Below are 13,182 nucleotides of genomic sequence, written 5' to 3' on the forward strand. Positions count from 1 at the left end.
TAAGAATCCTCTTATTCTATAATATAAACAGGACCAATGTTCCTTCCATCCTCCCTCCGTCCTTCCTTTTCTTCTTTTTCTCAGTCTCTCCCTCCTTCCTATCCATCTACCTTTCTGACAGGTAAAATATTACATTCCCCGAAGTTGATTCTAAGTGCATTCGATTTATAGCATGAACCAGCAAGTAAATAAACAGTCTATTGAGTGGAGCGGAATTAAGCATCCAGTCACTGACAGAAAGCCAATACTATACAAATGGGACCACATGGTATTGGCAGGCATCGACATCTGCATGCAACTCCTAACTACTATTACTCATGGATCTCTCCAGATACAGTTTGTAATCTTGTCTCTCAGTGGCTTCCTCTAGTTTGTTTCTGCATTAGGCATGATAAATGAAGTTTAAAAACTGACAGTAAAAGATTAAAATGCTCAAAACCACCAAAGAGAACCTTTCACTGACTTCAAATAGCTGCCCTCCCTTTAACTGCCAACTACCCCCAATCCCGCATCATCCAATACTCACTCACGAAGGCTTCCTCATCCGTTGGCAAGCGCATTGACATGCAGAAGTATGTATCAGACTATTAAAGAAAGAAAGAAAGATATAAAATTCAAATTAAACTGCTGTTAGTAAAACAGAAATAATAACTAGTAAAAGAACGAGCTATATGACTGAAAAAGAACTATCAGTCCATGGTAGTTAGGTGAAGTTGCCTTCTGCACACTAGGTTCCAGGTTAATGGAAGGGCTAAGTCTACACCTTGGATACTCTAAAAGTGTTTCTAAGACTCTTTCATAAATGACTTCAAATCCTATTTATAAAGGCAATTATCATGAGTGATATTTCTGGTATGTCACAGTTAAAAGACAACATTTTAGATGCTTATATAAAGTGTGAAATAGTTTAATGCACTTGATTTTAAAATGGTAGAAGTTGGTTTTGACCATTTTCCTATCTGCATAATTAAGGATTTAATTTCCTGAATCACTTCACCACTGCCAAAAATGTTAATTAGAGAAGTACAGCGAATAAAAGCTGGTCTTAAAACGTAGTATTATATTCGATTGTTCTTCCTTACTTTAAAATTTTTATGTAGTATATTGAAGAAATAAACATTAACTCAAATTATTCTTTCTTTTCCAATTATTGGACTCTTATCTAAATGGCCACTTTTCAGCTATCAGATGTATTAACATCAAGAATTTTTAGTGATAAAAATTGCAATTTAAGGAGAATGAGCTTCTGTTGGTTTATGCGTTCCACTTCCTTAACAAAAATCCATATTCACTGAAGCATGTGCTATGGTTGATAATATACCCAATACAAATAGAGACTGAACTCATTTAATAATTCATAATTCATGGATTATTACTACAGAGTGTTGGATCAAAAGACTACAGAAACAGGAATAAAGATCATTTGGGTTTCTTCAAACCTACTGGTTAGTGCTAAAAAATTGTGAAATTTGCATCTCTCTTTTTGTTTCTGTTTTGAGAAGCAAGAAAGTTCATAGACACATCAAACAAGTATATAATAATTTGAAAAATTACAGAACTATGCCATCTTCATTACTAGTTTTGTATATGCCATTTTTCTCATTTGAGCAAATTATTTCATTTCTTAAAGGCTCCATAATTTTCTCAATTCACTCTTATTTTGCTAAGAAGGAAATGCACAGGGAAATATTGAAGGCTGCACAGTAAGGAGGTTAAGCCACATAAATGTGAGATGTGAACTGTGTACCCAACACCCAAGAAATATATTGGCAAAATAATACTCAAAGATCTCACAATCATGTACAAGATTGCTCATAAGTATTTTTCCAACTTCTGAGTTATTAATTTACAAAATGTAACGACTGTGTTCTAAGGAAAAATACTAAACTCAAAGTTCTTTTCTATTTTATAATCCTGAGCTACAAATAAATCAAGACTGAAAGATATTTAGTGGCTATTACAGTTGCTGTTGCTACTATTACTATTTCTAGTGAACATTTATTGAATGCTTACATTTATTGAATGCATGGTTCTCCATGTTTTCTTGTATTTTATTTAATAGATAAAAGTATCCAATATAGTAGATGGATACTATTATGAACTCCACTTTAAAGACAATAGGAATAATAACATTTATTGAGAGCTTACTATGTGCCACTACTGTTCTAAATACTTTACACCTATTAACTCTTTTAATTCTCAAAACACATTTCTATGAAATATGTAATATTATTATCCCCATTTTCTAGATTAAGAAACTGAAGCAAACCAAGGTTAAGTAACTTTACAGTTTGTTCTAGCCAAAAACTGGTAATAGGCAGGTAGGTTCCTGAACTCCATCTTTCTCAATTACTTGTTTGTAATTATAAATCTTTTCTATGTCTCTCTGAGATCTAAATCTTCTACCACCCAGAACTGTCTTCTCACATTCAAAGAAGTAATTCTGCTCTGATTCTCAGCCAGTGGATGCCTTGCTCTAACTTACATCACTGCTTCCTGTCAGAAAGATAAGAGAAGTTTGTTTTTCCTCTGGATAAGTGCCAATCAATAAACCCAGATGGCCTAGTCACATAGACCAACCCTCCCAACACCTCTCAGTGCCTTTCTCTTAACACCCTCACCCTTTAAAAGGTCTGCCGTCTTTTATTTTGGTAAAGTTGGGTTCAGTTCACACTGGACCTCCTTCCCTACTGCAATAGTTATTATTATAGAAATCTGTCCTTACTACTTTAATGTTTATCTTTGACACTAACAAATGCAGTAGCTGGGATCTGAGCATCATCATTCCAATTAATGCATTACAGATCATTCAAAGCAATGTGAACAATTAATGACTTAAAAGCAAATATAAAAAAAAGTAAATTTAAAGTAGCTAAACATATATTTATAACAAGAAAGGGTCCAAAGGTTGCAATGAAATACAAACCAAACAGAAGTTCTTTTAAATTTGGACCAATAGTTTTTGGTTTTATTTTACCTTTGAATTGTTTTAGAATAGACTAGTCATAGGCATAAATAGATATATGAAATTCAGCAAGTTGATTCTTTTGAGAAAAGAAATAACAACTAAGCGCAATAATGGTTACATATACAAAACTACTATTTATATTGAGAATTGATCACATCCATATAATAATTCTTGCTCCTGTCATCAGCTGAGCAATTTAAAATGACAAAATAACTTGGGAATGTCTTTCTTCTAGCAATTTATATTTCTTGGTTTATAACTTCTCAAAAAACAAGAATGTATTCAAATTTCAAAGGTTTCTTTCCTGTTATGTTAAAGCCAGTTCAAAGAAAAAAAAAAGAAGAAAAACAGGTGAGAAAGATCCTCTGCAGAATAATCAGTATTCTGTGAAATTAGTTTGGGAAAGCAAAGTCTATATTAGACATTGCATTAATGGTCTAACATGCACCATCATACTCTAATTTAGGATTTCACTTATAACCAATTTTTCAAGATAAAAAATAATTCTGTTAAAAGAAAAAAAAGGTAAAACTTTTTTTCTAAAAATGAGCACATTAAAAAATACAGTGTTTATCAAATCAGTGATTAGCCTTCAGATGAAAGCTCTAAAGACCTCAACACAGTTCCATAGAACGAAGAATAGCTAATTGTAATTTATTCTTTTCTCTACAACTGTAAAACTGTATCAGTGATTTTGGTCTGGAGTATTTTGGTACCATAGTTTGGTTTATAAAATTAAGTTGAGAGCTCAAGATCCATGTAAAGAAAATAAACCCATAGGGTCATTTACACATCTCAGTTGGAGGACCCAATTCTTCAAGAAAACTCAGGGCCAAGTTCTGCCTCCCTTAGGGCTGGCTGAGTATGAGTAAGTACTCTTTTTTGTGTTATTCATTTTTTTCTCCCAATTATGTTGTGAGTAGGTCTAACACGCACTGCATCTTTTTTACATAAATAGAAGCTAATTCATAGAAAGGTTTTTGATCTATCTAAGGCCACACAGGTAGATAGTGTCAGAGTTAGGAATAAAAGTCTTCAAGTTTATGCCTTCAGGACCATTAGAGATAATTATGTATCTTTCTTGCTACTTTCTTGTCATTATGTTTGTTTTTAATGTTTATTTTTTAATTTTTAATTACAATTACAGCTAACATTCAATATTACTTTCAAGTTTTGATCTAGTTAAACTGTGACTCTGGAGAGTTTTTCAACCTTTATACCTCAGTTTTTCTCACTATGAGACTTAATCTTATTTTAAATAAAATGTAAGGGTCTTCATAAGTAAATGAAAAACTCTTTTTTTTTTTTTTTTTTAACAAGATATGTTACTTGTTGAAGAATGGCTTGAACAATGGACTTTGCCAAACCATTATAAACTCATTATAGCACTGGGAAAGATTATTTAGGTGATCAGAAAATACTGTTTCATCAATACAGATTAATTTCTACAGCAGGTCACCATGGACTGATTCTTTAAATTTAAATTCTATGCTTTAAACAATAGTCAATTTAAGAATTTAAGGCTATAATAATGTGTAATCACATAGTTAACTACAATTAGTCCCGGGACTGAAAAACACTTCAAAACAAAAAACACAAAACAAACACAAAGCCTCCTGTGGCAACGATATTAAGAAAACTAGAAAAATTCATTTCTCAAAATAATAAAATCATTACATCACTAATATGGGTAAGTGACATCTTATGATTTTTGCAAGATAAACACCAGGAACACTATTTAACAATTTCCTGAGGTTAGGTAACTATGACCCACAACCTCTGTCATTCAACAATACGGAAAAAAGTTCAAGAGATTTCAACATATGATTAGAACTTAGCATAAGATATCTTGTAAAAGGGAGAATATTTATTGTGCCTCCATTTTTTTTTTTTTAATGCCTACAGCACCTGGTATTTCTGCCTCCTTCATTTTAGAAGCTTTCCATCATAGTTATTTCCAATGATAATGTCATCAGATAGGTCTTATAGATACTCTTTCAAAGATGAAAAAACAAGTTCAAAAAGGAAATAAGTTTTTTGTGATTTAAAAAAGATTCTGGCAATTGATGAAATGGAAATTTCACCCAGTTCACTAAAGCACTTCTCTTTCCACTGTGGAAAGATAGATATTAAAAGGTTATTTTTCAACCCCCCTTTAATATTAGGGGAAAAAAGGAAGTTCTTAGACAAAATTTTAGTTGTTTACTTTATTAATGGGAGAAACAAAGAAATCAAAGACATATAAAATTTAACAAGATTTAGTCCAAGTCCTCTAAATCTCCAATAGCACCTGAAAACATTTCATGAAAGCTGATGACAAACTGTAACAAACCAAACTAGAGCTACAGCTATTTAATTTTTTCACCATTTCGATTCTGCAAAGTAAAGCTACTTGAAAACATACACATAATTCAGATCAATGTTTCTCTCTAACACATTCTGAAGACACAAAAACAGTACTTTACTGCCCATTATAGTAGTCCCTTCATTCAAACACACTTTCCTAGAAAGGATGCTTCTATAATTCAACCCAAACTACCAATACAACCTTTAACAATTTTCCATATATCATCACCATGAATCCTCTTTTCCTCTCTGTGGGAAGAACACTGTATCTGAGCTTGGTGTCAGGGGACTGTCTATAAAATATTGCGGCTTCAAACTGCTAACAGAATGCTCAGATGCACAAAAAGAGAGACATATAATGTGAATCTACATAGCCATATCTCCTGGTGCTATCTGTTAAATCCGAATCAAGAGGGATATGATATTGCTGATGCCTCTTTACTGCTACTGTTGGGAACTATCCAAGAAAAGCACAATTTTTTTTTTTTCCTGACAAAAGAAGACGGTGTGCTAGAAATGGAAAAAAAAATGTGCTTATTAATGAAGAACTCTGATTATATTCTGTTATTACCCATTTTAAACCAAGTTCTCATGCAGACAGTAACAGTAACAGCTTGCTTACATTATTTTTTAAAAGTGCTCTTTATTTCGATTTAGTCATTTGTGAGACAGATAAAGTCATTTCTATGGAATAAGTAGTCAATGAAATCAACTGCTTATTCAAATCAATATGGGACAAATCAAACTATTTATCTACCATTACGTGTGAAAATCGTTCACATTAAACCAGTAATTATTGTTTTGGGAAACCAGAGGTATCATTCAGATTCTAGTGTTGAGTGCTATGATTTGATCCTGACTGGATAATATCCTCACTGCCCTTTTATTGTTCAGGCTTAAAGAATCCCTGCAGACTACCATTCCTAAGGAGACTATTCAATGTAGTGACACAAATCAGTGTGTAGACAGACACAACCCAGTTTGACCTGGATATGATCCTTTTGCTTATATCTGTGGCTATCTACAATTGGTTGTTCTCTGTAAATAGGCCATAATCCACAGAAACACTATATTGTGGATAGTATGGTCTCTGGTAACTTTTCTCCTGTTAAACAACAAGAGCAGTGGAACCATCTCATGGTGGCAATTGTGACTTCGTGCTTTAGAGCAGATGATTAAAAAGTAGGTAGTAACGTTTTTACTAATCCAGATAATGCACACTTTAAATTCAGTCAAGAAAAACTGTGAAGAATCCACGAAGCCCTACATTTTCACACAGCACTCACTTTGGGTTTAAATAACTTGAGTTCTGCAAAGAACTAGTGAAAATCTCAGGGACTGAGCATAGTTTTGCCAGACCAACAAGAGAAAAGCACAAAAAGTGTTCAGTCCTTGTTAACAAGAATTTTAGTTATATTGAAAGAAATAAAGCAATTGGAAAATTATTTTTCAAAGTTTTCTTTGAATGATCCAGATAGAAAACAGAATCAAATTGCTAGTCCCCTGATTTTAATACATGTATATTAAGCTTATACTGAACTCAGTGGTTTTTGAACTTTCAATCTCATCTAGTATAAAAGGAAGTTAGAGGAATGGAAAAGTATACCAAAGCAAAGATAATTTCATAGAGTAAAAAACTCAGGCTAAAAAAAATTTACCTATCTGAAACCAGAACTTAAGACATTTAATTACAGATAAAATTCCTTAAACTGTCACTTTTGTATCTAGTCTACCCTAATTTAACTTTTCCTGTTAAGTTTTTTGCCTATCATATAAATTTAAAAAATACGTTGCCTACTTATATTTATATTTATTAGGTTCTGGAAGAAATAGTCTCAATGAAGATTTTATGTTAAAATACTCCTAAATGACTCTAAGTTCGTATTCTCCAAAATGCCCCACTCTTGTCCTTACCATTAAGCTAAGCTCCATTCCCAATAACTTTTTTGGGTGTTTATCCCAACCTAGAATATAATCTTGTAATAATGTCTGTTAGCATCCTGAGCACTTGGAATAATACCTGGCACACACTGGGAGCTCTATAAATATTTGTCGTCTTTTGCATGTATCTTCTTCTTTTGGTGGCAATAAACTCACAGTTTAAGAAAGGCTGAACTGAAACCTGTATTGTAGATGTTGCTTAATTAGGGTTTTATACAGCATCACCTTTTCATTTGACTTTTATCCTTCAGTTGATTCATCCCATAATCCCATTTGCATTTTTAAACTATAATCATTGTGGCTGATGATAACAAGATTCTCAATGCCAAGTAGCTCAAATGGAAGCTACTTTCCTGGCAAGGGCTCTTCTTCGGGAATTACAAATCTGTACTAGTAAATGATGAAGAAACAAATATTTTGGTGAGGGAACATCTGTCTCAGAAATTTCACACAATTGCATTTAAGAGCAAACAAAAAGGAGCATATGAATGACAGTCTATAATTAATTGCCTAGGCGCAGCAGGTGGTAATAATGGGGGCTCCTCCTCGTCTTCCTGGTTACAGGGAAATTACGTGAGGGGAAACTGCACTGTTCTGAACAGGATTTGCTGATGATCTATACTACTCACCTCCCCCGAGCTTAAGCCAGTTGTTTATGCTTTTCATCAAGTTTCTCTGACTGTGGAAGCAGTCAATTTTATGAGCCTACATCAACATTAACTAGCTACACCTATGTTCCTCTCCTTGCGCACAGCTGACTGGAAACTGACTATATCAGTCTGCTTAGAGATGCTGCAAAGCAGAAAAGGCTCCACAATCACCATTCCCAAACACCATGTTTCTATGCTAAGTGGCTTACATTTGATTCTGAGACAATACAGCATCGTAGAAAAGAAGTTCTAGACTTGAATGAATCTGTCGACTAATTTACTACTTGAGTTGCATCCTATTTTCTAAAAGTTTAAAATGAACTACCGGAAAACAAAGTGATTGCCTCGATTTCTGTTCTTTCCAGGCCTGTTCTCATATTTCGTGCCATAGTCATCGCATTAGCACTTGCTTGCCTTTAAATCTCTTTTAATGCCTGTATAGAAATCCATTCTTCCACCTATCCATTCATTCATCCAACAAACATATTTGTTGAACTCTCAGGAACTGTGTTAAACTCATAAAACTGAGCAAATGTGTACATGATCTCTGTCTCCATAGAGCTTACAGTATAACAGGCAATCATACAGATAAGTGTTATTTTTTTTTACTGTTTTAAATGATACATGGGAGGAATATAGGTTTCTACAACAGTCAGTAATTCAGGAAAAAATGACCTTGGTGAAGGGAGTTGGTGATGCTTTAGGCACAGGAAATAGTATCATCAAAGGCCCTGCAGGTGGAGAAAACTTGGCATGACTGAGAAAACAAAAGCCAGTACATGTAGACAGGGGAAATGTATTTTAAATTAGACTGAACACAAGGCAGAACCTTGTGGTTCATGTTAAAGACTTTGGTTGTTTTATTTTATTTTTCTTTAGAGCAAGAGAAAGCCAATAACATTTATTGTAGGAAAATGACATGGAGGCTAGAATTACTCAGACAAGGCCAGTAAAAAGGCCATGTAATTGTTCAGAAAAGTGATGATAGAAGCCTGAAACTGGGTGATCGCAGTAGAGAGGAAGAGAAGAGGACAGATTTTGGATATAATTTTTAAAATGGGCATGACTTGGGAGCGGATTCAAATGGAAGGTAAGGGGCAATGTCAAGGCTGCTTCCTAGATTTCTGTATTGATAGTAGCATTCCTTGAGACAAAAAACACACAAGAACATATTTGAAGATTATAAGCTTGGCAAGAGATATAGAATTAGACATGTTGAATTTAAGAAGACTTTGAAAAATCTACATGTAAATGTCAAATGGGAGTTTAGAGAAAAAAAGTTAACAGATATAAATTTAAGTGACATGAAAGATGGGTGGTAATTGGACAGTGGGAGTGGAGGAGGCTGCTTTGTGAGAGTAGACAGTAAAACAGAAACGTGCTGACAGAACTGAGAAGTGGTTGGCCAAAGAAAGATCAGCCAGGGAGTTTAGGAAAAAAAAAAAAAAACAAAAACAGAAAAGTGTTATTTCATAAAAGCTGAAAGAAGAGAACGTTTTGAGAAGAGAATAGTCGACAATGCCACTAATCAAAATCCATGTGTTATCAGTGTGCTTATGGGGGAGGCTACAATGAATGCACTACTAATATTTGGACATCTACTTTGTGTGTTTGTTAATATCTCTAGCTTATTAAGGAGCCCAGTTCTTCCCTGTAGCTCCACCTATAAGGACTATGACAGTGAATGCTCTGGTGTCTTGACTCAGGTTCTCCTCAAGGCTACAGCCACGCTCACTGTCCAAGTTATCCACAGACTCTCTAGTGTTGTCATCTACACTGCCCTCTAATACAAAATTGTCTGCAGCAACAGTACGTAGCAGAGTCACCACAATGTTTTCCCACTAGCTCCTCTGGTGATGGTCACAGAGCATAAGGAACTTGGAAAACAGGAAAGAAGGAAAGAACATCAATGAAATAAAAAGTGAAAAAACAAACAATAACGACGCCAACAAAACCAAACAAAGATTTAGAAGGCTGAAGAACAAAGATGGGTCAATAAGTCAATTTTTTAAAAAGTCCAAATATTCAAAATAAAACAGTATAAGGAAAATTATTTGAAGCAATTCTTGTATTTATTATATAAGCTCAAATAGAGTACACTGCCACCAACAAACGAATCTCTATGGACGCTTGCTCATTTCCAACTCAGGAAACTACTCCTGTTCCATAGACCGGTGGTGTCAACACAAACATGGGTATCAGAATGCCTGATATCCTTTCAGCACACACTGATCTTGGCTTCTTGAGAATTAATGAGATGATATATTATAAAAGTGCACACTTTTCACATAAAAGAATTAGAAAAAAAACGAATATGACAACATCAAAATAAGCAAGTTTTAATAATATTCCAACAGACTTTATCATATTTGTATAAATATTATAGACTTGGACAAGGCTTCAAGTCTTCGGACATTATATATTTGTAAGACGACTAATATTTTGAAAATACTAAACTGTTGTATTTACATTTTTCTCCCAAATAAATCACATTAGGTTCCCAGCAGCCATTCTGTTATTAGGGCACCAAGGAAGGAGACAAGGCTAATGTTAGCTAGGAAAGGGAAAGAATATGGCATAGCAGAATACCCTCCCAGATATGAAAAGGAAATAAAAGGAAGCCTATGCCAAGGGTAAGTTAATTTCATAGTCAAAGATGAGATGTCAGAGTTGATACCAATTGAGGGAACAGAGCCTACGACCCCATTCATTTGATAGCTCTTCCACTGCTTAAGGCCATTCATGTAAGACCACCCGCTTCCATACACCCAGATTTATTCTGACAAATAAAAAAGGGTAGAGAAGGGAAACAGCTTAATCAAAAGTTGAGCTGATTATCATGACTCTGTAGAAAGTGGGATACCTTCAATTGATACTTTTAAGGATTTTTTCCCCTCGCTACCCAATGGGTTAGGAGCTTAAGAAGCTAAATCCAATTCATTTAAAAAGCTTAACATCTTCATTTTCTTTTCATACTTAAGAATAGTGTGTAAACTGTGACTATTCTATACACATAAGCAAAGAACAATTTGAAAATGTATTAATGTATTATTTACACTTTTACTATTTATTATGCATTGATAACTAGTATGAGCATAGTATACCATTGCCTGATAAGGTTTCCTGTGGAAAAGATGTACAATGTGCAAATAATCTTGTATAGCTCAAATGTATTTATGTACTCTGGTAACTATTAGCAGAATTTTTGGCCCTGAATGATGATTAATTTTTTAATTTAATTTCTGGTGGTGCTTAAAATTGCTCAAATATTTTAAGAAAGCAAAAATGGCAATGCATAGTTAGGGCTATGAAAGTGTTTATCAGAAACAGCCCTTTTTCCTGAGAGTGGCATGAGCATATAGTCACTAGAATATATCACAAAGACCATACTAAATCAAATATATACCATCACAGTCATATGTAAGAAGTCTTAGAAAATGTTTATGATCACTAAGAATGATTTGGTTGCAAATTGCAGAAGACCAGCCCAAAACTAACAGAGATGTAGTCCCTTACATAACAAGAAGTCTAGTAGGACAGATGCAGGAATGGCTGTTTTATTCAGCAACTCAGCATCAAGAACTTCGGTTCTTTCCATCTTTTAGCTTTGTCATATTCAGTATATTACCTTTCTTCTGTAGGATTCCTTCTTTATGATCACAAGACAGCTATAGCAGCTATCAGTACTCTCGCGGAGCAATTCCCAAAGGCCAGAAGAGGGAAAGTCTCTTCCTTAAGTTCCTTTTTAAGAGTGAAACTTTCCCAGAAGGACTTCATCTTCAGCCGAATTCCCTTCACATCTAAATGGCCAGAACTGTTATCATATGCCCCTCTCTAAATCAATCATTAGCAAAAGGAAAAGGAATTACCATGATCGGTTCAGTCTAATCAAGAGTCACTTTCTGGGCTAGGCAATGCCAATGCTGGAACAAAAATAGGGTTTGGTTAGCAAGAAGAAGGAGAGGAAATGTCTGTAGAGTAGAAACTGAGAGGTCCTGATAGCACATTTCTGAAAACAAAGAAAAAAATCCTCATAATTCTAAATTTAACCAGTGGTAGATAACCTTTGAGTAACTGGGTCCATTTCAGGAAGTATATTTACCTGCAATATTCAGAATTTTTGGAATTTTTGTTTTCTTGTCTAGTAAAATAATTATGTCAATCAAAAGCATACTCGTTTCAACACTTTTTGCTGCATCTCTTAATTAGATGCAAGATACCCTAAGATAAGGGGCCAAGAATAGATAAAATACTAGTTCCCAGTTCAGCAAGCCTGACCATCTTGAGGGAAATAATGAATGAAAAGCCGATTCAATTCTAAGTTGGATAAAGACAATAATGCCTTCTGAAAAATGATACTTATTAAAAAAACAAAAAAGAAGAGGTGGAGAAGAGATACAACAAGCATGGGATATTTATATTTAATGATGAAGTCATATATTTCACAGCAATAATCAAGGGCAAGGTCATTCTGCTTCTCTTCACCTCCCTCACAGTGATTTCATGACCTATTCATTTTCTTAGACTTCCAACTCAAAAAATAAAACATAATAACAGTTTTGCATCTTTTGCCTTGAATTTTAAGAGGAACTATAAAATTAAATATAAAAAAATTCTTTGGAATGCTCTTTGTTTTTCCTTTGCAGGTCATAAACATCTCTGTTTCAACATTAGGCATTACGGCAAAGCCCCTTTTTTGCTAGTCCTGTCTTCTGCTATTGGACCGTATTTTAAAGACTGAAGCATTGATTTATTCTTGTTTGTATTCCCAAAGATCACTTGGTATAAGAACTGGGTATGCCGTGAATGTTAGTTGAATTAGCTTGTTGAATTTTGTTATGATACATGACTAATAACCTTTCATAAAGGGCCTATTCCTACCAAAATAGCTCCAGATCATTGAGTCATTTTTTCCTTTAAGGGCTTTATTTATGATTTTTTTTTAAAAATAAAGGCTATTAAATGAAATTTATCCCACTATAATTTTCCAAATTCCACTGAAAGATAACATTAATAATTCAAGAAAAGAAATGACTATACAAAGATTGTCTTCTCTTTGTATCTAAACTCCCAGAGGTAGATACTTGTCATATTGTTAACAGAGTTATTATTATAATGAACCAAATAACTGTACAAACTGTAAATGCCCATTTTCCAGACATTTTTTTACTTGTCATCAGTTCATTTTATATTATAAACATAAATACTGCACTTCAAGTCAGATTTATAAACATAAATACTTCTTTCAAGTCAGATTGGAAAATTCCTCATACTAAG

General features: G+C 33.9%; 1 protein-coding gene across 23 annotated transcripts in view; it reads right to left on the reverse strand.

The window, feature by feature from the left end:
- Window positions 1-13,182, reverse strand: part of PAM (peptidylglycine alpha-amidating monooxygenase) — a 141,513-nt gene that overhangs the window by 109,659 nt on the left and 18,672 nt on the right. For all 23 annotated transcript variants that reach the window (XM_036225937.1, XM_036225934.1, XM_036225933.1 and 20 more), the window contains exon 3: window positions 527-584. In XM_036225937.1, coding sequence (XP_036081830.1) covers window positions 527-584 — 58 coding nt within the window. The remainder of the gene's footprint in view (window positions 1-526; window positions 585-13,182) is intronic.

The sequence above is a fragment of the Rousettus aegyptiacus genome, unplaced genomic scaffold (genome assembly GCF_014176215.1).
Source record: "Rousettus aegyptiacus isolate mRouAeg1 unplaced genomic scaffold, mRouAeg1.p scaffold_m13_p_8, whole genome shotgun sequence".
Taxonomy (NCBI): domain Eukaryota; kingdom Metazoa; phylum Chordata; class Mammalia; order Chiroptera; family Pteropodidae; genus Rousettus; species Rousettus aegyptiacus.